The 25,553-nt window shown below is 38.4% G+C and overlaps 1 protein-coding gene across 1 annotated transcript in view; it reads right to left on the bottom strand.

Moving 5' to 3' along the window:
• ROBO1 (roundabout guidance receptor 1) overlaps positions 1–25,553 on the bottom strand; it is a gene marked incomplete at its 5' end in the record, with an annotated part of 448,967 nt that overhangs the window by 359,509 nt on the left and 63,905 nt on the right. Inside the window, one exon of the mRNA XM_081087409.1 lies at positions 3,432–3,758. Within this exon, the coding sequence (XP_080943535.1) occupies positions 3,432–3,758 (327 nt within the window). The remainder of the gene's footprint in view (positions 1–3,431; positions 3,759–25,553) is intronic.

The following is a 25,553-nucleotide window of genomic DNA, read 5'->3' as shown; positions in this document are numbered from 1 at the left end:
GGGATCCCAGGAACATATGAGGAGGAACTGGATTGTCTGTCATCTGGGCAAGAACTCAGAGATAGCTTTTTCACAGACAGAGGTACTCACAGGGGTCATTATACCTGTGCTGGGACCTCCCCCCATTGCAGAGCTAACTGGCAGCCATATATGAATTTCCATCCGCATTGCCCACAATGTTCACTCCACCCTGGTGATTCTCTGAGACCCGTCCCCATCCAAACTACAGCCCCATAGGAAAATCTGCTTTTCCATAAGAATGGCTTGTCCTGGCTCAGGCTCCAGACTCTGCTAAAAATCTCTTAAATAAGCAGCAGGTAGAGTCAGCATGCCCCAAACCTATCCAAAAGTGGCCCGAGCCTCGGCACTAACGCCGGCCCGCCTTGCTTCACAACTGGGCCTTGCCTGAGTACTTCCTAGCCCAATAGAAGTAGCAGCCATCTACAGATCTCTCTTTAGCTCCTGTCAGGTGGCCCCAAGCAGTTGCTGACTTTGCACCTCCTGGGAGGGCCAGTGCACTTGGTAGACAGCCTCAGAACATACCAGATAACAACCCTATGTATCCACAAATGATACACAAAAGGGGCAGACTAAGTGAGCACCAAAGCTCCACTGAAGCAAGTCCTGCTCCATAGGGGTGTCTCCTGCACAGTAGTTCTTCCACTGTAAACACAGCTGGTCCTCAAAGCCAACTGGCCTGGAGGTCAATTCCTCCCAGTGACACCAACAGGGAGTGGCAAGAAATACTCAAAATGATGAACAGCAAGGACCTGCAACCAAGATTACTCTACCCAGCAGAGCTATCATTGAGAATTGAAGGCCAGATAAAGAGCTTCACAGACAAGGTAAAGCTAAAGGAGTTCATCACCACCAAACCAGTACTACATGAAATGTTGAAGGGCACTGTTTGAGAAAAGGAAGAGGAAGAGAAAGAGGAAAGAGGAGGAGGAGGAGGAGGAGGAGGAGGAGGAGGAGGAGGAGGAGGAGGAAAATATGAACAATAAAATAGCAATAAATACCTATCAACAATTGAATCTAAAAATCAAAATAAATGAACAAGAAACCTAATGAACAAAATAAACCAATGAATAAAATAGAATCAGAGGCATGGAAACATGGAACAGACTGACGAATCTCAGATGGAAGGGGAGTGGGGTTGGTGGGAAGAGATTAACCAAAGATCTTATATGCATGTATGCATTACCTATGGACACAGACAATAGATGGTGAAGGCCTGGGGTGGGGTGGAATCTGATAGAGGGGGAAAATGGGGGAGGGGGGCATTTGTAATACTCTCAACAAAAAAGACTTTTTTTAAAAAATGAAACTACATATTTAAATATTTTACAGATAAAAGTTACATAATGACCTTTTGTCCACTCTCAATTCCATATTATATTTGACGACTAAGATTGGAAGAGTTTCTCCATAATTAATTCTCAAGGTAATAGAATGTCTAGTTTAGCAAGAAAAGTTAACTGGAAACTTAGTGAGTTTTTTTTAAAATATCAACACAAAAACCAGATTAGAGGAAAGTCAGTTCTGTAAATCCCAGTGCATTAGGCTATCTTGATCATCTGAGATAAAACTAGAGGTATTTTAAAAAGGAAGAACTAGACCTTCTACTAATGTTTATAACCTTCCTTTTCTTAATTCTGACAACCGTAAGGATACACGTAGAATAGGAACTAGCACAGAAACAGGAGATGACCCAGAATATTTCTGTTGGTACAGGCTTCATTTATAAGGAATTATAATTCCGAGAATAAATAATCACTGTTTTTCCCTCCTGATCTTCTGCTTCTTACCTTCCAAATGTAGGAGTTGGCTTAGGTTATGCACATTTTTCTTGATTCTTTAAATGTATTCTCAAATGTTAACTAAATGTATTTCTACAGGAAATAATTAGCCTTAAATATAAATGTGTCAAGAGTTTAAAAGATGCTCATCTCATAACTTTGAAAGATGATTCTATCAAAACAGTCCTTTTGTAAGTTGCACCTTTAAACTTCTTTTGCTTGCTTTAAATTTAAAATTGGGTTTAAAAAAACAAAAGAATAATAACTTTCTGTTGTAATTATAGATTTTATTCATCTCACTGATTTAGTTCTATAAACTAAACTGAGAATCAAGGCAATATGGAAAAAATATAATTTCATCATCAATTAACTGTGAATAGAGAAATATAAACCCGGGTTTTAAGTAAATGTTTTTAAAAATGTGATTGGCTAGTTCTGAGATATATTTAAATTTACTTTAATTTTTTTTATCTCTAAATTTTATGCTCAGATCAGACATCTTTGGCATTGTCTCAATTTAAGTACTACTTGATTTTGTGAGTGTGATCAAATCATCTAAATTTCCAGGGGCTGATTCCACATTAATAATATGATTGAGTTAAAATAATCTGTCTCTAAATTCTTTTCTACATCTATAATTGTATAGTTATCTGATTTTATATATTCAAATTCTAGTTGAAGGCTGGAGACAATGTTGGATATTATGAAAACTGATTATGTAATTAAGATATTGAATGCAAATTATAAGAGGATGTCAATCATCATTTACATATATATAGTTATGTACAGTTTCCCATATAATTATATATAAGCCTACAATAAATTAGATCTAAATTTCATTTGTCTCTCTAATACAGGTAAATTTTCAATTTCTGCCATGTATACATATACACAGTGTGATTTTTCAAAGGAATGCAACTTTCTGGCTACCTCTTAAATGTTTATTGAAAACAAGAGAAGCCCAATTCTTAGCCAAATATAATACATATCTAGACTCTAGAAATAAATATTTAATCAGCAGTCAACAAATTCTTCTTATGGTGATTTCAGATGAGCTAGCTGCCTTTGGTATTTGTATAAAAAAAACTGAACTACTGAGGTTTACATGCACTCCCAGGGTGCACTACAGTAGCTAAGATAACAGAATATGAGGCATATATATCTCTGGATATAGCTTACCAAAAAGTACAATAGATTTCTAAGAATTAGAAATTGTTTAAAATCATACTTTACAATACCAGTTGAAAGCATTTCTCTTAATGAAAACAAATGAAAAATATCCCACACTATTCTTTTTAAAAAAACATAATTAAATTCAATATATTTAAAAGTAACAATGAAGGGGGATGAATTAATTTCAGTGCAAATGGTCAACAGAAAACAGCTCCAAATCAAAAAAAGTAAACTATTTCACCAAACATGTATAAATCCAAATTAAGCTTGAATAACAGCTAGAATGAGAAATACTACAGTAAATTCAGATAAAGAGTGGATTGTATTCATATGCAAAGCTAGAGATTTTCCTGCAGTAAAGCCTGTGATACAGGTTTGATTTTTGTTATTGCCCTTATCAAGGGAAATGATCCCGCTCTGCCATCCCCCCAAGAAACACAGAAAGCCCCTTTTACTTACTAGCTACCTCCAGCGATGCATTGTGGCTCACAGCCTCTCCGAGGTAATTCCTTGCTACACAGATGTAGACCCCTTCATCTGGCCTACTTTTTCGTCCATGTACAATTCGTAAGAAAAATAAAGATCCACTTGGCAACAACATGCGGTGTGAGCGAGGGTCATCTTTGTCTGTCTCCACTCTCTCCCCACCTTTGTACCATTCAATAGTCGGTGTGGGGCGGCCCTCAGCTTTACAGTTCAAAGTTGCAGGTTCTCCTTTTGAGACAATTAGGTCTGAAGGGTGTTCAACAATGCGAGGTGGAAAATCTTCCTGACGAAGACGGGAGCCTGCAGAAGAAATGACAAAATAGTTTCATATTATCACTTGAAAACAATAAAGGTCTTATTACCAAAGACTAGGCATTAGCACTGTTGTTTAAACACTGCGTACTATTGACCCACTCGTCCTGCCCTCTTCACTAACTAATCCTTCTGGTGTCCACCTTGACACCTTCCCATTCCTCACTCTTTTAGACCCTCCACTTAGAAAGTGCTCTTGCTTAAACTTTGCCCATACAAATACTGCCTGCTCTCCAAATCTCTTGTCCACAAATCCTCTCAGAACCCATCACCCTGTCTGTTTGTACCATTTATGTTCCTGCTTTTGCAGAGGAATGTGTTAGAGAATTGTTGAGTATTACAAAAATTGGCATGACCTCTTGGAATTTCCTTTTTAACTCACATCAATCAGCACTTAAAACATATGCTGTATCCTAATGAGCATTTATATTCAAATATATGGTGAAACTTTTTATAGAAACTTTTCTATCTTTCTAAATAATACAAGTATATATATGTATATATATATACTTTTCAGTTTTTATTAATAAATTAGGTTCATTGCTCTCCAATAACTACGTTGAGATTTTAATAGACTTCAAAGATGAAATGTTAAATAATTGAGTTTAAATAATTAAATATAATATTAAATGCTAAAGGATATTGGGTGAGGGGCTACATTCTAGATCCCATGCATTACTAAATGAAATCCTGATAATATGTGCCATTTAAATATTTTGTGTCTATAACTTACTTTCCCAATGAGATTATAATATCTAAAACAGGGATTAAGTTTCACATTTTTAATACTCCTACCTAATTGCTACCATAGATAGATTTAATGGGTTAATTTCTTAGAGATTTATTAAATTTAAAAACCCAACTTAATTTAGTGGTGCTCCAAACCTATTCTCATCTAAAATGTTCCAATCTCAATGAAAAATGAAAATAAAGAAAATATTCTTCCTTGAAACCTCCCTTCCTGTCACCTCATCCTCCCCCAAATTTCTCAAATCAATCTACTAATCTCCATCTCTACAGTCAACTACCATGCCAGATCAAGCTCCTGTCAATCCCCACAAGGATTTAGGAAAGCTCTTAAATAGCTTTACTTCAATGTAGCCATGAAGGCTTTGAAATGTAAATACAATCTGGGTCCTCCACTATTTCAATGGCTCTTAAAATAAACCCATTGCTCTTAAGATAAAGTCCTTAACAAGACCAACAAGAGCCAGACTGTTCATTCCCCTATCTAGCTCTCCAGACTCTTCCTGTTCCATCCCTTTCTCTGCTTTCTTTGCCCCAATCTTCTGCTAGCTCCACAAATATTTTGAGCGTTTGCGTTCCACAGAGTTTACCTGCCACAGGGTCTGAGCTTAAAATGATCTTTCCCTAGTTTATATCCACTTTCCTTTCAAATCCCTGAGCTCCTTGATTTTTACAACAATTAAAGGCTCCTTCTATAAACCTAAATAACACTACATAGCCATCCTTGGTAAGAATGATCAGAATTACAGCTTTAAATACTATGCCTTTTCCATCACTCTGTAAGATCTGTGGTCTGATTCTGCTCAATTGCTTCTTGTACACTTGGCAGAGTGCTGAGCATACTACAGATAATCAATATGTATGTGTTGAATGAATAAAAAATGAATGAAGTGCTGACAGGAAAAGACCTATTTGAATGGAATGTTCTTAAGCTTAAAACTGTGCATTCTATAAAGAGACTTAAAAGATTTTACTTTTTTAATTGTAACCAATATGCATACTATTTAACTTTCACTAGACTATAAGTCCTACATGGGCTTATTTATATCTCTAATTTCTTACTACTGCAATTAACATTTTTATTAGTGAAATAAATACATAATTGATAAAAGATCTATTATTTGCTTACATCTACCAGGAATCAATATATATATATATATATATATATATATATATATATATATATATAACAAAAATTGACAAATAGCTTTAGCTTTGTGCATGATATACTGCATAAGTTCTTTAAATGAAACCAAGCTCTAGAAGAGGATAAAATAAATAAGCAACATGAGAAAAAAAAATATAACTTAGAAAGTCATACTCTCTCAAAAAGGTTATATTCAAGTCAAATTCAATTCAAATTAGATTTTAAATTATTCAATTATAAGTGCTATAAAACTTCAAAAAATAAAGTATTTTAATAAAATACTGGCTACTGCTTTGACTATAATTATGAGAGGTGGATATTAATTAGTATTAACTGCTGAGGTAAGATATATTCAATTTAAGCAAATTTTATTTTTAGGGTTTTTGTTTGTTTTTTCATCTTCACCAGAGGATATTTTTCCATAGATTTTTAGAGAGAGTGGAAGGGAGGGGGAGAGACAGAGAGAGAGAAACATCCATGTGAGAGAGACACATCAATTGGTTGCCTCCCGCACTAACCAGACCTGGAGCCGAAATCAAGCCTGCAACCCAGGTACATGCCCTTGACCGGAATCCAACCCCGGATCCTTTAGTCCAAGGGCCAACGCTCTATCCACTGAGCCAAACTTGCAAGAGCAGCAATTTTTTTTTTTTCTATTCTGAAAGTCCATTTCAGATAGGAAATAAGGGTGCATAGCCTGCTATGAAAACACAAAGAAAGGACACTTAAGACTACCTGAGCAAGACAGAGAAGGCATCCTGAGACATGAAACTTGAGCCTCAGAAAAAGAATCAGGAAGAAAAGAAAGGAGATAATTTCATTTAAAGGCACAGCAACAAAAGAATATGGTACATTTGTTAACTCAGACCTGCAGGTAGGTTAGTATGGCCTCAGTGTAAGGTTCATGTCAAAGATTAGAAAGCATGTGCCTCAAGAAGTAGCTAGAAGCAATAATGTAATGGGATTTGCACATCAAGCCAAAGTTCTGGAACCAACTGAAGGCAATGAGGACATTTAAATATTTTAAGCAAAGGATCACATGCTCAAGTTTGATTTTAAAATGCTCACTATTGGTAGTATGAAACTTGTATCTTAGCAGGATAAGCTAGGAAGGGATTAGTTAGGACACTTTTATACTCTTCAAGCAATAAATTCCAAAACTTGGAATTGGATATTGACAGACAGAGGGGAAAACAAAGGGAAGAATCTAGAGATATTTAGTCACAACATCAGGATCTATTCACTGGCAACGTGTGGGGAATGAAAATAAAATATGCACAGGATGGAGAAGCAGGGGGCAGGGAGGTTTCAAGTTTCTGATCTGAGCAATAGGTGAAGGGTAGTCCCAACGAGGGTAGAGAATGGAAAAGCGGGGCTTGGTAAGAAGAAGAACAAGTGATGATTTATTCAGTATGAGACATGAAGCATCTGAAGCACTTCTAGAATATTCAAATGGAGATGACAAGTTGCCAATTGAATATCCAAATCTGACATCAGAAAAGTAATCTCAGCTGTAACTGCAGAAGAGAATCAAGCTGGAGACTGAAACCATGGGAGAGAATGAAACCATCCAGGGAGATTGTACAGAGGAAGTAACAGCCAATTATAGAACCTGGAGATCACCCAGACTCCACTAAGTGCAGGGGAGCTCACGTCTCAATGCCTCATCTGCAGTCACACACAGCTGGACCACAGCCCGAAGGACTTTTGGGAATTAACTCAGGCCCAAGTTTTCACCATGATTTTTGTAAAGCAGCTCTCAGTAGAAGAGTTTCAGCAATAAAGGCTAAATTCTATTCCAATAAAGGCTAAATTTTCCAAAATGCTCTTTGAAATATTCTTTCCTCAGATTGTTAATAGGTATTGCTCAAAAAAAGAGTTGCGGTTATCAGGGTCTATATAGTCTAGCTAATACACATTATAATTAGACAAAAGACAGGTATAATCAAACTAGGTTAGCCATTGAACTCTTTTTATGTTTACAGGACATCCCCACTGATCCTTGCTTCTAAGGAATATACCTCAAAAAAAAAAAAAATACACCTTGTTACCATCCAATAATCTGAAAAGAATGAATAGGGTCAGCAAAAAATGAATTACTTGCCTATAGAACAAATAACTTTACAAATCATAACAACAAAAAAATAGAAATTTCACATTTCTCATAAGGTTTAACCTCCAGGAAAGAAACTTTCCCGTTCCTGAGTGATATTTATGAGTGGCTAGTCAACCTCAATAATAAAAATTATAAATGGCAGTCATCATCGCTATGAAATCTATAATAATTTTTATTTATTATCAAGTCTAAGCAGGAAAGAATGAAATAAGAAAACGAATATTAATTATCCATCATCTCCTTTAACACTATAACATCTTTATTGGGTAGGTGTTGTTATATCTCGTGTCCATATAGGAGAACTGAGACTCTCAGCCGTCATATAGCTGGAAGGTGGCAGTGCTGGATTTAATCCTAGTGAAATTCAAAACCCTTGTTTTTTCCAGCTATTTCATAAATACTGCCAGCATTAATATGTTAAAATATATCAAGAAACATGCTTTGTCCATTCTGGTTTCAAACAATGGAAGTGTTAAGTCTGATTACTTATTTTTTAAATGTAGTAATAAAAACAAGAAGGAATCCTGATGGCAACTGCTGTTTTTTTCCCATGCATGCATAGAATATCTACCGGTAAATCAATTGATTTCATAGTCTATTAACTCAATAAAGACCTTCATGATAAATAAATGAGGATATAAATTTTCCCTATACTGTGTCATCTTTTCTAAATACAATCTTGCATTTTTGAGTAAACCTATATAATTAAAACCCTAATATGCAAATAGACCGAATGGTGGAACAACCAAACAACCGGTCACTATGACATGCGCTGACCACCAAGGGGTGTGCGCGGAACATGGCAGGTGTCCGCCGCAGTGGGATGGTGGAGCAGGTGAGTAGGGGCGCCAGACCAAGGTGGGGCACTGGTCGCTGCCATTGGGGCGAGGCTCTGGTGGTTATTGAAAATTCTTTACTCCTGCACGCTACTGGTGCTTGCACTTGCTGCCAGTGCCAGCCCTGCTCGCCCCTGAGGGCTTCTCTACCTCCCCCTGCTCCTGAGGGGTGATCGGGGCAGCAGCCACTGCTCGCACCCACTGAGAGCGCTGACCCCACTTGCACCCGCTGCTGGCACCGGCCTCAATCACTCCGTGAGTGGGAACAGCGGCAGGAGCGGGGCTGCTGGCAGATGGGGACTGGGGGCTATGGCGGGAGTGGTGGGGTGGGGGTGCAGAGGGTGAGCCGAGACCCATCCCTGTGCCCACCACAGCCTCGCAGCCCACAGTTCCTTTCAAGGTGCATGAATTTGTGCACTAGGCCCCTAGTATTCTTATATTATCAGTTTTTAACATTCATAGAATGTCAATTCCTACACACTGTGTGCATAACTAAAATTAAATATCACTGGTTCCCAAAACTTTTTCACCAACATTTTCTAATGGAAAAAATTACCCAATTTCTATCAATAACCATGACTCACTTTCTCAGAAGACTTTGAGGGAGTTACAGGAGGACCCAATGGGGAAGAGCAAATATGAATCTCAGAAGAGAGTAGATGAAAGACTCTTACGTGATTTCAATCTTCTTCCCTAGAAGAGGCGTCCACCTCACTGTCACAAACCTCCTCAGGATATTACTGGCTCATTATTCATAAAATGTATTCTCCCTTCAATCATCAGTTCTGAGTTCCTACAAGCCACCTGACAACCACCATTCTGATTATGCTAATTTGGATATTTTTCAATGTAATAATATATAAGGTTTATACTAAACTTGGCAAAACCAACTTCTAGGTCTCAACTATACTCTGCATAGGAATCTTAAGAGAGGATAAAAGAGGAAAGGGACTGATGGCATGAGGTTTTAGCAAAAACTACGATGATAATGTCAGCTGCCCTTGGCAAGAATCCTGGTAGGACCTTGGGAATATAACAGGATTGACCTCAGGCAAGGCCAGCATCAGGGAAAAGTACATGGCAGGATTCCTTCAACAACTGCCCATTTGGAAGATAAAATATAAATACCAGTGACTGAAATAACTAAATATTTACACAACCACAGCTGGAAAAAGATATACACATAAGTGCTAAGTATTTCAAAGAAATATATCAAAGTCACTTGAGATTTATGATGAGGAAACCAAACTCCTAGTTGGATTGTAAACTGTTCCCCTTTTAAGACATCACATTTACAGAAATACAAGCAAGTAACCATGTACAATTCTGATCATGTTAACATTCTCTTGAGGTATGTAAAACACATACACGTATATAATTTTATTCTTTTTTTACATATAGGATTTTATTCTTTTTTCCAGCATGGCAACAGCATTTACCTCAGGGTTTTGTTTATTTATGTTTTCAAGTCTGTTTCTTCACAGTAGATTGAGTTAAACTGTATTTATTTTATTAACAAAGTCTTGTTTTGATACAAATTTCTTTTTCATATTCTTTGGTGCGTAGCATTAAAATGATTAAAATGTGCATTTATATCATATACAAAACACCTTGCAATAAAAAAAATGTTATAAAATTGCTGGAAGCACAAGAGAAACAGGTTCAGTGAGTAGCTGACAGAGGCACAATAAATATTAATAGAGAATTTGGTGACATTTGTCCAAGGTAGGGGGTAGGAGTATATATATTTGCCTTGACAACATACCTATATTTGTAAAAGAATACCTACATTCTTAACAAAGTACTGCCTCTTAAACCTTCTTATATAAACCTCATTTGCATTTGAAGGAGTAGATAGCCTCCAATTATTAACATAACTCCAATTGTGGGCAATAATTCTATAATTTTCCTGTCAGAATTTTATCCTACAAAGAAATATTTGTTAAAAATAAGAAGAGAGCACCCATTAATTACTCATTGTGTACAGAGTAGACTTAAATGTCCTCTACTGAGTTATACAAACTTCCCAATGCTCACACCTCCCACTGGAGTAAGTATGAAAACAGACCATAGTCTACACAAAAACTAGGTGGTTTCACTGGAAATTATATGGAAAAAAGAAATACAAGAGAAACAGAATGCATTAAGATAGCAACATGATGATGCTTCATGCCATTTTCCTTTTATTATAATTTGGCCTAAAGATTGGATGGGGGAGTGTTTGGGCCAAAATTTAGAATGATGTTAATGATTAACTGAGTGCCATGGGCAGTATCTGTTATCACCTAAAATGACTACCAAAATAGAGTGAACAGACTTCTAGGACTGAATTCCCTGGTGGTTTTGTAATATGCCTATAGAATCTACAATAATAAAAACGTAATACGCTACTTAGACCTGATAGCTGAACGACCTTTCAGACATCATTCCAGACATCCTTCCGGATGAAGCCGCAGTGGCGGGGGCCAAGGCAGAGGCAGTTAGGGGCGATCAAGCAGGCAGAGTTTTTAGGGGCGATCAGGCAGGCAGGCGATTGGTTAGGAGCAATCAGGCAAGCAGGCAGAGGCGGTGAGGGGTGATCAGGCAGGCAGGAAAGCAGTTAGGGCAGGGGTGGGCAAACTTTTTTACTCGAGGGCCACAATGGGTTCTTAAACTGGACCGGAGGGTCGGAACAAAAGCATGGATGGAGTGTTTGTGTGAACTAATATAAATTCAAAGTAAACATCATTACATAAAAGGGTACGGTCTTTTTTTTTTTTTTTAGTTTTATTCATTTCAAACGGGCCGGATCCAGCCCCCGGGCCGTAGTTTGCCCACGGCTGAGTTAGGGGAAATCAGGCAGGCAGGCAGAGTGGTTAGGTGCGATCAGGAAAGCAGACAAGCAGTTAGGAGCCAGCAGTCCCGGATTGCGAGAGAGGTGTCCGACTGCCTGTAGGATCAGGCCTAAACTGGCAGTCAGACATCCCCAAAGGGGTCCCATATTGCAAGAGGGTGCAGGCCGGGCTGAGGAACCACCCCCCCATGCCTGATTTTCATGCACCGGGCTTTTAGTTTGTTATAATATGGCTGTATTCCCAGAAATATGAGAAAGACTGACTGACAGTAACATAAGTTAAATTTTAGATACAATATTGCTTGCCCTCCTCCACCATTTTTAATAATATCAACTCTAAGTAGAAGAGACTTCTGTCTGAAGACCCAAATATTGCAGAAGCTACCAGGGCATTAACTACAGGAACTGCCTGAGCTTACTCCAATCAGGCAGGATTTCACTCTAAATGAAAATGAAAGGGACGGAGGGTTGAAGTTGGTTAGCTGAGTTCATGCTTCTATTTTCCCTTTAGTAAAATTTCAATTAACATTGAAATATGAGTACTTTTAGTGTCTATAAACTGCCAAACAAAAAGATTTATAACCGAAGGAATTGTATGCATGCATATAAGCATAACCAATGGACACAAGACACTGGGGGGGTAGAGGAGGCTGGGGGAATGTTAAGAAGGGGGGGGGGGGAAGAAAATAAATAAATAAATAAATAAATAAAATTTTAAAAAATTAAAAAAGATTTATATATCTTAAAATATATCTCTCACTTGCCTCTCCACCGGTTTACTTCTATATTGTATTAAGAATCGTGCTAAGCATTGACAACACAAAGAAATCTATACTAATAAAAGGGTAACATGCTAATTAGACCAGAGGCCTTCTGGACAAAGCTACAGTGGTGGGGGCCAAGGCAGAGGTGGTTAGGAGCGATCAGACCGGCAGGGGAGGGCAGTTAGGGGGCAATCAGGCTGGCAGGGGAGGGCAGTTAGGGAGCAATCAGACCGGCAGAGGAGGGCAGTTAGGGGCGATCAGGTCAGCAGAGAAGGGCAGTTAGAGGGCGATCAGGCTGGCAGGGAAGATGTTAGAAGGTGATCAGGCCAGCAGGCAGAGGTGGTTAGGGGCAATCTGGCAGGCACAGGAGCAGTTAGGGGCAATCAAGCAGGCAGGCAGGTGAGCTGTTAGGAGCCAGAGGTCCCAGATTGTGAGAGGGATGTCCCCCAAGGAGTCCCGGAATTGAAGAGGGTTCAGGCTGGACTGAGGAACACCAGCCCCCTCGGTGCACAAATTTCGTGCACCAGGCCTCTAGTATAAAATAAAATTCCTGACCTTCATAGCCTACAATTCATCGTGGAAGATAGAAATATTAACAAGGATAATATTGAAAAATAAGAGCCATACAAAGATAGGCAGTAGTAGAAGAAACTGATTTCTGTAAGGAAGGAAAAACAGAGGCCAAAAAAAGAAAAAAGAACATGAAGTAATGTAGCATTTTGAGGGGAAAGTTTATTAAACCTAGGGAATGGATTCAAGTTGCCTTGGTTCAAATCTAAGCTTTACTATTGTTAGCTGTGTGAACTTGAATGTGAGTTTCTTCATGTGTAAAATGAGTTTAAAAATAGTATCTCTACTTTATGGGTTAGCGTAATTCCTGATGCATAACATAATATTACATTGTTTCATGGTTGGAACCATTAATGTAGTATGTGGAAGTTAATGTAAGCACTATTATTTGATTTTATGACTCTCCCCCCCATGCTCTCCAGAAATTACATTACAGTTCTTATTATTTACTAGAGGCCCAATGCATGAAAATTCATGCAAGCTTCCTTTCCCCCGGTTGCCAGCACTGGCTTCCCTCTGGCACCTGGGACCCAGGCTTCCCTCCGGCCGCCAACAGACACCAGGGACCCGGGTGGCTTCCCTCCAGCCCTGGCTTCGTCTGGAAGGATGTCCAGTCTAATTAGCATATTGCCCCTTTATTATTATAGATGGAGAATCAATTATTTTTTCTCTAAATTTGTAAGAAAAGTTGCAAATTAAGCCAGTCTCCCATTTTAGTTGAGAATTTAACTCAAAATAATTTTTATTTACACTGTAAAACATCTTTCATAATACATGAAAAATAAAACAAAACTAGAGCACTGTGCCCAACCAAGTTATTGGTTCTAAGAATCATTAGCGGTTGACTCTCGCTAAAGCCAGCTAAAGAATGCATCTGTTCCTTGTGGAAAGGTCCCATATAGATCCATTGACTAGATGTGTGACTTTCAAACTTTAAAAGACACATGAATGCTTTTTAAATATTACTGAGAGTAGATAAAGTATTATCTTTTTCTTCCTTTTCATTATAAATAAGAAATCGTAGGGTGGCCAGAATATAGATGAAGTTTGTAGTTGTGCCGAATGACACACCAAGTCAACTCTATAAATACATCAAGGCTATAAAAATTCACAAATAACACTACATTTACTAATGCTTATCTGAATAAACAAAAATGTTCAGGTATGATAATATAATAGCTTATTTCAGATTTTAAGACCATTTTTTCAAAAACAAAGAATTTTGGATAGCATCTTGTACTGTGAATAATAGTATTTGGGTGGTCCTGTGAATTTTGTTATTGCGATGGAAATATAGTTCCTCAACACTGGATTTCCAACATATTAGGACAAATGATATGGCATTGCAAGCAATGTTAATCCACACTTCATTTCTTTATAGATAATATGGAATAGAAGACAGTTATACATTTGAACCAATTAGAACCTCAATAAAGAGAGCATGAGCAGACTTCCTTATTGAAATGGGACTCAAAAATACTCCTATAACTGTATAAAATAAACCTTGCTTAACAAATTTCCTCTGTCCTGAATTTAAATTTCTGAAGGGAAATCGTGATTCTAAAATTAATCTTACTTTTTATTTAAAATAAGTATTTAAGTCAATTCTTTCTCTAAAGAGTTGCATTGGATGTTCACAGAATCTCTATATCATAGAAATAATTAACTGAATCAATAGCCTAAAATCAATTAAAGCACTAAAAATAAAGCTTTCAACTTTACTTTTTGAATTAGGTAGTCATACCTGAGACATATTTTAAAAAACCTATGACTCTAGGTGTCTGCAAGTTGGAGTGCGGAACAACAATTTGAAGGATAGCTAAGGACATTTACACTTTTGGAAAACAAAATACCTAAAACAGCCTTTTAAAGGATTAGGGAGAAATCCCTAAAGGAATGCAGTCAACGTCACTCATTTCTTAAACTCAGTCAGTACTTCTGACATGAATGAGAATTTCTAAAGAAACTCGTTTACACATTAGTCTACTGTCATCTTTACCTCCCTTGTATCTTCCCCATTTCTCTCTCATTGTGTCTCTAATTTAGTTATTCCAGACCCTAAGAAGCACCTTGACAAAGGATGCTGAGAGACACATTCTAATCCTGTGACATACAAGATATGGAGACTTAAAGGGAATTCCAAATATTAACTTAAAATCTATTCAGCAATCTTTATTTTCTAAAGGTGTAAGTACATAATTCATCAGTCAAACAAAGCTATATGTATTAGAACCAAAAGCAGAAAATCTACCATAAATAAAATGTTAACATATACAATTTTTGATGCAAAGATAAAAAAGAAAAAGTTATCCTAATTCGAACGCATTTTTTCCCTTTTTCATACCCTGAGTTGAAAATTGTTGCTCTCTCTCTCTCTCTCTCTCTCTCTCTCTCTCTCTTACTTTATTTTTTTTTTTGGGGGGGGGGTGGACAGGTAAGTTTGTACTTTCCCTTTTTCTTTTGAAATAGAGGTGTGGTATTATTTTTTTCCTGAGATTTTTTTAAAACTGTGTTGATATGATGCTTATATCCATTTAATATTTTGTTATTTTAATGCAACTTTCAAAGGAAAACATAAAACTTTGAATCATTATTTTGATGGTGGTTTAATTAATTTTGAAAGGCAAGGTCCATATTATCAATTTTGTTTAGAAAGCCTTTATAATATTGAAATAGTAGTGTTTATTCACACTTAATTTAGACCACAACTGAAATATTTCACCATCTCCAATGCTTATAACATCACCTAGAACTCAGCAGGTACTTAATAAACATTTGTTGAATAAATGAACAGATAATGGAAAGAGAAAATGAAGGAAAGAACGGAGATAGCAGTGTAGTTAAATGCCTGTACTCGCCACCTCCCACATCAAAATTACAACTAAATACAGAATAACCATCATTCAAAACTGCCTGAAATCTGGCTGAATGGAAGTCCTACAACTAGAGAAGAAGAAAGCACATTGAGACCGGTAGGAAGGGTGGAGGTGAGGAACAGGCTGGTCCGACATCCATGCATGCCATTTTTGTAATCGGGAAGAAGATCATCTCTGCAGAGGTCACCTGTGAGAAGCAAGGGGTCCTGCACACCAGACCCCCAGCCCAGGGTCCCAGAGCTGGGAAAAGAAGTCCCCATAAATTCGGGCTGTAATAACCAGTGAGGATTGTGGCTGAGTGACATGGAGGTTGCTGGAGACTCAGGTGTTCCTTTTAAAGGGCTGGATCATGAACTTACAAGGTCCCACTTACTATGAGCTCCAGTGCCAGGAGGCATTGTGGGACCCAGACACATACGCGGAGGAACTGGATTGTCTGGCATTGGGGCAGGAACTCAGAGGCAGCTTTCTACCAGACAGAGGTGCTTCCAGGGGTCATTGTTCCCGTGTTGGGAAATCCCCAGTAGCAGGGCTAAATGGCAGCCATATCTGAGTTTCCATCATCATGGTCCATACTGTTTGCTCTGACATGATGAAACTGCACCCCATCAAATTTGCAGCCCCATCCAACCTATTTGCAGCAGCTTTTCCATATGAATGGCCCATCTTGTTCAGGCTTCAGACTTTGCTAAAAATCTCTCAAGCAAGCTACAGCTGATGAGAGTATGCCCCATACCTATCGATAAAAGGCCCAAGATCCCGGTACTAGCACCATTCTGCTTTGCTTCATAGCTGGGCCTCACCTGGGCACTCCAAGCCTAATACTAATAGCTCCTGCTGAGTGTCCCCAGGCAGTGGCTGACTTTGCACCTCCCTTGGGGCCCTAGTCCCAATGCACCCAGTGGAGAGCTTCAGACCATAGCAGATTACAACTCTACACATCCACAAGTGACACACTCAAGGGGCAGACTCAGTGAGCACGAAAGCCACACTGAAGCAAGTCCTGCTCCAGAGGAGTGTTTTCTCAGCAGCAGCTCTCCCACTGTAGACACAGCAGGTCCTCACAGCCAATTGACCTGGAGGTCAATTACTGCAAGAGACATCAACAGCAATCAAGGCTGTGCACTCAGTCCACACAGGGGCTCACCTAGAGTGCCCAGCTCAGGTGACTGACGAGGCTGAGCCACTGGGCCCTATAGGACACCTACTACACAAGGCCACTGTTACCAATTCCAGAAGACATAGCAGCTCTACCTAATATATAGAAACAAACACAGGGAAGCAGCCAAAATGTGGAGACAAAGAAACATGTCACAAATGAAAGAAATGGAGCCAAGCAAACTACTGGACAGAGTTCAAAACCATCTTTTAAGGTTATTCAAGGATCTTCATGGAAGATTAAAGAGACTTAATGAGACTTTCAAGGATCTTAGTGAGGATGTCAAAGGCATGAAAGGGGACCAGTCAGAAAGTAAGCATACACTAACTGAAATAAAGACTAATTTACAGAGATTCAACAGTGGAGCAGAGCAGTCCAAAAATCAAATCAACCAGTTGGACTATGAGGAAGCAAATAACACCCAATCAGAAGAGCAAAAAGAAGAAGAATCCAAAAATATCAAGATAGTTTAAAGAACCTCTGGGACAACTTCAAGCATACCAACATTCACATTATGGGGGTGCCAGAAGGAGAAGAGAGAGAGCAAGATAATGAAAACCTACTGGAAGAAATAATGACAGAAAAATTCCCCAACCTGGTGAAGGAAATGGACTTCCAAGACCAGGAAGAGCAGAGAGTCCCACACAAAAGGAACCAAAAGAGGCCCACACCAAGACACATCATAATTAAAATGTCAAGGGTTAAAGACAAAGAGAATATTAAAAGCAGCGAGAGAAAAGCAGTTAGTTACCTATAAGGGAGTGCCCATATGATTGTCAGCTGATTTCTCAACAGAAACTTTGCAGGCCAGAAAGGAGTGGCAAGAAATATTCAAAGTGATGAATAGCAAGGACCTACAACCAAGATTACAATACCCCACAAAGCTCTCATTTAGAATTGAAGGTCAGATAAAGAGTTTCACAGACAAGAAAAAGTTAAAAGAGTTCCTCACCAGCAAAGCAGTATTACATGAAATGTTTAAGAGGAAGGAGGAAGAGGAGAAGGAGGAGGAGGAGGAGGAGGAGGAGGAGGAGGAGGAGGAGGAGGAGGAGGAGGAGGAGGAGAAGACCTGGGGAGGGGTGGGAACTGGACGGAGGGAAGCAATAGGAGGAAAAAGGAGGACATCTGTAATACTCTTGACAATAAATATTTAAAAAATAATAATAAATGTCAACAACAGCAGCATATAAAGAAAAAAGAAAATGAAGGGGAAATGAAGGAGAAGGAGAAGGAGGAGGAGGAGGAGGAGGAGAGGGAGGAGAAGGAGAAGGAAATGGAGGAGGAGGAGGAGGAGGAGGAGGAGGAGGAGGAGGAGGAGGAGGAGAAGGAGAAGGAAGAGGAGGAGGAGGAGGAGGAGGAGGAGGAGGAGGAGGAGGAGTTAAAAAATATGAACAAAATGGCAATTAATATATATCTATCAATAATTGAATATCAAGCCCTAACCGGTTTGGCTCAGTGGATAGAGCATTGGCCTGCGGACTCAAGGGTCCCAGGTTCGATTCCAGTCAAGGGCATATACTTTGGTTGTGGGCACATACCCAGTAGGGAGTGTGCAGGAGGCAGCTGATCGATGTTTCTCTCTCATCGATGTTTCTAAGTCTCTATCCCACTCCCTTCAACTCTTTAAAAAAATCAATAAAATATATTAAAAAAATAATTGAATATCAAGATAAATGAACAAGAAATCTAATGAACAAAATAAACTGGTTAATAAAATAGAATCAGAAGCATGGATATATGGAACAGACTGAGGAATATCAGAGGGAAGGGGGTTGGGGGTAGGAAGAGATTAACCAAATATCTCACCTATGGACAGAGACAGTAGGATGGTGAAGACCTGGGGAGGGGTGGGAACTGGATGGAGGGAAGCAATGGGAGGAAAAAGAAAAAGAAGGACATCTGTAATACTCTCAACAATAAAGATTTAAAAAATTGTAATAATAAATGTCAACAACAACAGCAAATAAAGAAAAGAAAAAAGAATATGAAGGGAAAAATTATTTAAAACCAACATCCACACTGTAGGCTGTTGGAGAGAATGTAAGGGCATCCTTCTTCTGGGAAGGAGACAGCCAAGGTGGAAAGAAGGTCTGAAGTCATCACCTCTCTGAAGCCATTTGGAGATTTAAAAACTTGGTCCATAAAAGAAGGGAGCTCAATTCACAGTAATTCCAATGACATGGAAACCTATACACATCATCATGAGTGTTGGAAACACAAGGCTGAACAGAGATAAGCTGCACAATTCCAGCAGAAGAGATAGACTGAGAGAAAGAGAGACCTAGAAAAATGCAGTTTTTGTTTCCTTTTCTCTAAGTTTCTCTAGTTTCTAGGTATTTCATAATGTTCTAATATTATTTGCATAATAAAATATTTTAGAAGTGTGAAAGCCAGAAAAATTGTTTTTATTTCAATACATGGCTTTTACTACATCTTTAAAATATCACAAATAAAACTGAGGCATCTTCCGCATCCTGCTGTTTTTGTAGCTGGACAACTTCGATCTTAATCCATCAGCCTGTTGAAGTGCTCCATTTTTCCAAAATGTATATGCTGTCTACAAATTTTCTGACATCCTTGATTTTAACTGTTGTGGCTTGCTGAATCAAAGCAGCTGAATTTGCTGCAAGTTCAATGTAATTTCCTTCAAGAATTAACTAACCTTTCTGGGCTTGAGATACGATATAGTCTACACCTGACCTCATCCAAACCCTGTGAATGTATTTTTAGGCCAAGAAATTTCTGATTTCAACAAGAGAACCATTCTCCTGAATAATGAGGTTGATGGGGAAGTGAGTGTACACAGACCTCACCTAGTAAGGGAAGCGCAGTGCAACACCTTGATCATGTTCTGTACGTGACTGCAGATGGTGTGAATGGTAGCCAGTTCTTTTCTATTTCCCACCATTTGTCCATCCTGAGCCTCTTCTTTTTCTTTCCAAGGATTCTGAGTTCTACACTGATGTGATTAAAGTCCATCGACAGGGTGCCTCTGGGGCCCTTCACAATAATATGCCTCACTTCAGATTGATGTTGACATTTTCTGGGATATGGACAGTCTGACTGCTTGAGAATGGTCTTCATCCTCGCAATATATGTGGCAAAAAAAGCCAAACACATATTTTTGGAAAATGAAATTAAACTTTTGCTAACTTCTTGAGCATTCATATCTTCACTCAACAAATATGTACTAAGTACTCACACTGCACCAGGCCTGTCTGTGCCAGTTACAGGTGATATAAGAGTGCAAACAACAAACAAAAAATTCAAACAAATAGTAGGACCTGTCTCTCTTTAAATGATGAGGATTTTTTAGTTATTACAGTAAAGATGCAAAGTCAATGTGAATGCTACACAAGCAACACTGCGTGCACTTAAACAGTGTACATGCACTTACATACCTCTTAGACATTACTCTTTTTTGTGGGCACACATAAACAACCAGTGAATAAATAAAAAGGAATTGTGTATTCAAACTGCATGCAACATAGCTAGAATTAGTGGAAGCTAATATACTGCACAAAACATAGGATGAGCAGAAGCAATTGTCTTCTGGCAAAATAAATTTTCCTGAAAAGGTGGAAAATCTGTATGAGATTAAATGAATAGAGGCCACAAACCCTGAGGCTCATAGCTGCTCAGTCATGCCCTATGTAATCACTAGGAGTTCAAAGACAGGATGGATTTAAAACGATTAACAGGTATAATTGCTTCTTCTCTTTAGGAAGCAAATAGACCTAATTATTTTACCTATCTTCAATACCATTACAAGGTAATTTCTGGTCTATGTTGCCAAGGAAAATATTTTTTTAAACCTTAAATTATTTTTCCCTTCACATTTCAGCAATTCTGAGACTTTCTATTTGTAAAAAATTAAGCCCAAAATAAATGATCAAAATACACTTTTCAAACTCAGCCTATAATAACTGGTAGAATATCTTAACATAATGGGTATTTCTTCAGCATTCTGTTAACAGTAAAACAATATCTGAGATGGAGAGAAATAAGATATAAGATTATATATATTTTTAGAAATATATATAATATGGTCATTTTAAAGAGTAAGAGTAATTTTCTTTTAAAATAAGTACTTTATTTACATGTTCACATAAAACTTCATGCTGATGTTTTCGAGGCTAATATAGACTCATCAAAATTGTCTCCGAAAATATATGCATGTCCATGTCAAAATGGAATAAAGACACATTCAGTAATGCAACTTTCAAAAACATGTTTTAATATTAAACATAATGAAAGTATTTCTAAGTAGATATTTTATTTTTCTGCTTTAGAAAAAACAGGAATGAGGTCAAATGTGTAGATAACCAGTCCCTAATCTATTTGGTCATACTCTTGGGGTATAAGGACTTGTACCTTACAGGTACACAGTGTGATATTATACACAATTAATGTTTGAAAGCCACTGAGTTAGAGATTGAACTTATTGTGATACACATTTCCTATATTATTGAGCATTCTGAAATTTTACTATTTTTTAATAGTTCAACTACTACGATTAATACAAGAAAAGAGTTAGGTAGCACTTACTATACATGGCACCCTTTTCTTTACTTTTTTAAATATATTTTGAATCCAGAGAGGAAGGGAGAGGGAGAGAGAGGTAAAAAAAAAAAATCAATGATGAAAAAGAATCATTGAACTGCTGTTTCCTGCATACCCCACACTGGGGACTGAGCTGCAAGCAGGCATGTGCCCTGACCTGGAATCGAATCATGATCTCCTGGTTCATAGATGGATGCACAACCACTGAGCCATGCTGGGCAGGCTACATGACACACTTTTCTAAGTGTTTTAAACACATTAACTAATTTCATTATTAAAAAATAGGTGCAATATTATTATTAACCCAGTTTTATAGATAAGAAATTTGAAAGATAGCAAAGAGAGGTAATTCATCTGAAGTCACATAGCTGATATATGATAGATGTGAGCCATGGTCTTAGGTCATTTTGCTCCAAAGTATATGTTTATAACTATCTGAAGCTCTAAACTGTCTCTCTACTTAAGTTTTAACAGAACTGTAATAGTATTCAATATGATTATGTAGAAAAAGATTAAATATATATGGCTAACTTTTATATGAAATGACTAGAGGCCCGATGCACAAAGATTCGTGCAAGAATGGGCCTTCCTTCCCCTGGCTGCCAGCACCACTTTCGCTCTGGCCAGAGCCGCCTTTCCACCTTCACTCTGGTCCAGAGCCGCCTTTCGGCCTTGCCACACTGTCCAGAGGCCAGGAGTGGCTGGGGCGGTAAGGAACACCTGTGTTGTCACCATGGCAACGATGCAAGCATCCCGCCCCCAGCCAATCGGCACCTATGTATGCAAATTAATCCACCATCTTGTTGGGTTAATTTGCATACTCACTCCTGATTGGCTGGTGGGCGTCACGAAGGTATGGTCAATTTGCAGCTTTCTCTTTTATTATGTAGACTAGAGGCCCGTTGCAAGAAGAGATTCGTGCAATAGGCCTTCCCTTCCCTTGGCTGCTGGCACCAGTTTTCCTCTGGCACCCGGGACACAGGCCTTCGCTCTGCCTGGGCTCCGGCCAGGGCCCTCCCCCGCAGCCATCAGGCCTCGAGGCTCTGCTGATCCTGGGGGTGTGAGGCCTCCCGGCTCCGCTGATCCCGGGGGCGTGAGGCCTCGTGGCTCTGCTGATCCCGGGGGCGTGAGGCCTCGCAGCTCCGCTGATCCCAGGGCTGTGAGGCCTCGCTGCTCGGCAGGCTTCAGGTACGTTTGGCTTCACTCCACCGCTTGGAGCCTAGTATGCAAATTAACCGCCATCTTTGTTGGCGGTTAATTTGCATATCATCCTGATTAGCCAATGGGAAGTGTAGCAAAGGTACAGTCAATTACCCTTTTTGTCTTTTATTAGATAGGATTACTTTAGATATGCATGACTAAAATGAAATTATACAAGTAAAATAAATAATGATAAAGAAAATACTTGAGGAATTAATTATTTTTACTGGTTATTCTCTTCATATGCTTTTCACTTGGCAAACTATAAGCAGACCATTACTCCTAGTGTTTTGTTTGTTTTCACTTCATTCTAACCATGGCAATGCACTATATGTTTGTGTGCATAGCCAGTGCAGCTTAGGCCAGTTTCCAGAGTTCCCATTTTCTTATAACAATTTTGAGGCATAATGTGCAAAAGACCATCTTAAATGCCATCTACAACAAATTCCCTCTCTCTGAGTTATTCCCATCATACATATATGTATAAGCAACACTTCTGTGACCTTCAAGATTAAAGATGTTTACCCCTCTGTGCAAAACTGACACCCCCAAAAAGAGTGCAAAGGCTCTACAGAACTACAAGAATTGCAGATTTTGCATGTGAAAAATAGTCTGAAAAAGCAAAGATGAATCAATATTCTTCTGGAGCATAAAATGCACCGCAGCTGGCCAAGATTAAACTGCCACCTTGTATAATCTACAGAATCATTACTTGGTTTGACTTAGTTCTTCATAGTTTCTTAGGCCTATTAATGTTTTTAAGAGTTCGTAAAAGCAAATGGTGTTTTCTCAAAGCAACTAAGACTTTTATAATTATATCATTAGTTTTAAATGTCAAATAGAACAATAGCTAAAACGTATTTATGTTTCAATTCATTAGCTGTGTTAATTCTCACAATCCTCAAAATGTTCTGAGTTAGGCACTATTATTATCCATAATTTGTTGGTGAGGAAACTGAGGCACAGAAATTAAGGCACAGAAACTAGTCCAAGATTTCAGAGGTATAAGTGATGGAACAGAGATTCATATCCCTGCAGCCCTTTCCAGAATTTGGACAATTTGCCACTAAAGCATGCTGTAAAACAGTACAATTTTTAAACAATTTAGCTTGCATAGAATAAACTTTATAGACCACAGGTTTTCCTTTTAGCTTTCAAAATACTGTAAAAAATACTAAAAAAAAAACAAAAAACATTTTGGTCCTACATGGCAGGTGGAGGAGAGAAGGTATTGGATTCATGTCAGCATATTCAGGCTCTTTGTTCCTAGACCCATCATCCTCTACCTCTCCATCCACAGTTGCTGGGTCAGTTTCCTCATCCATAAAATGAGGTTAATATAGCATGTTAAAGCTGGAATAAGAACAGATAAATTTGTCAACCCTCACATTTTCCAAACAAAGGAAGACTAATCAAAAGATTGAAAATACTTGATTGGAGTTGACAACAAAAATCCCCTATAGCCAGAACCAAGACAGGACCTAGTTCTTTTGAATCCATCCCATAAACAGGAGGTTAGAAGCAAAATCTTTTGTAAAAGAGACTAAAGAAGAGGTATCCTCAGTCTTTTCAGGGTGTGCTTCAAAGTGACTATGAATTCTTCAAAGTGAAGGCACATTTCCTTGAGCATGCATGGAGATATAAAAATGACTTAGTCTTAGAAAAGGTTCTAATCTTCACAATAAATACATGGATAATCAGCTTTACAATTTTAGATGAATTTTTCAAAAGCTCAGAGGGGTAAATACTAGAACAATTATCTCCCAAATAATACACAAAGAGGTATTTGTATATATCATAGTTATACAATATCATATAATATTGTACAATGTCTCCCAATAACTCATAGAGAACTAAGAATCAAACTCAAAGCTATGAACTCCAGAGCCTGTATCCCTTTCTTTCTTTTTTTTAAAATATATTTTTATTGATTTCAGAGAGGAAGGGAGAGGGAGAGATAGAAACATTAATGATGAGAGAAAATCATTGATCAACTGCCTCCTGCACGCCCCTTACTGGGGATCGAGTCCGCAACCTGGGAATGTGCCCTTGACCAGAATCGAACCTGGCCAACATTCTATCCACTGAGCCAAACCGGCTAGGGCCTGCATCCCTTTCTTGGCATTGACATGCAGCACTGCTTCTCTGTCTTCTCGTTTTAAATCTTTTACACCTACTCTTCACTTGATACTGGACTCAGCACAGGCTGAATGAAGTAATACCTGTTATTTTTATTCCCTCACCCAAGCAGGGAATTCAAGTTATTTTCTTTTCTTTTTTTTCACTTTTTTATATTATTATTATTATTATTATTATTATTATTAGTTAAGGTATTACAAATGTGTCAAGTTATTTTCTGTTAAGTATTTTAGCAGACATCAATATTATCAAGAATGGGAACAACAGTAGCTGACACTAAGTACTGCATCCTTAGTATCTTCCAGGCATAGTGAACATGTGATCTATAATAATAATCTATATTGGGAATAGTGAACATGTGATCTCCTTGTACCTCACATATACAATTACCTTTTAACATTGGTGACCTAACCCTACCCTTCAAATACTTATAATCCAGTTGTTCAGGACTTAGAAAGATTAGAGTTTTCAAACTGGGAGGGATTACATGTGTTCAGAGTTCAAGAAGTATGTGAATATACCATAAATGCCAAAGGAGTAATAAGAACCAAAAATTAAGTGGAGTGGGCAGATTGGTTTCTCAGAGAAGAGGTTTTGGTAGGATGTGGAGGGCTGGGTATGATTGGGTTGGTCAAAGGTTCTTTGTCCATGAAGTTATTTTGAGTTTTGTGTTTATGAATATACTAGAGGCCCGAGGCATGAAATTCCTTCAAGAATACGCCTTCCTTCCCCCAGTTGCCAGTACCAGCTTCTCTCTGGCATCCGGGACCCAGGCTTCCCTCCAGCACCCAGGCTGCAGGCACCCGGGACCCGGGCTTCCCTCGCCACCCCAG

The sequence above is a fragment of the Myotis nattereri genome (assembly GCF_964212035.1).
Source record: "Myotis nattereri genome assembly, chromosome: 3".
Classification (NCBI taxonomy): Eukaryota; Metazoa; Chordata; class Mammalia; order Chiroptera; family Vespertilionidae; genus Myotis; species Myotis nattereri.
The sequence above is the reverse complement of the archived record's forward strand: the minus strand, read 5'-3'. Positions and strand labels throughout refer to the sequence as shown.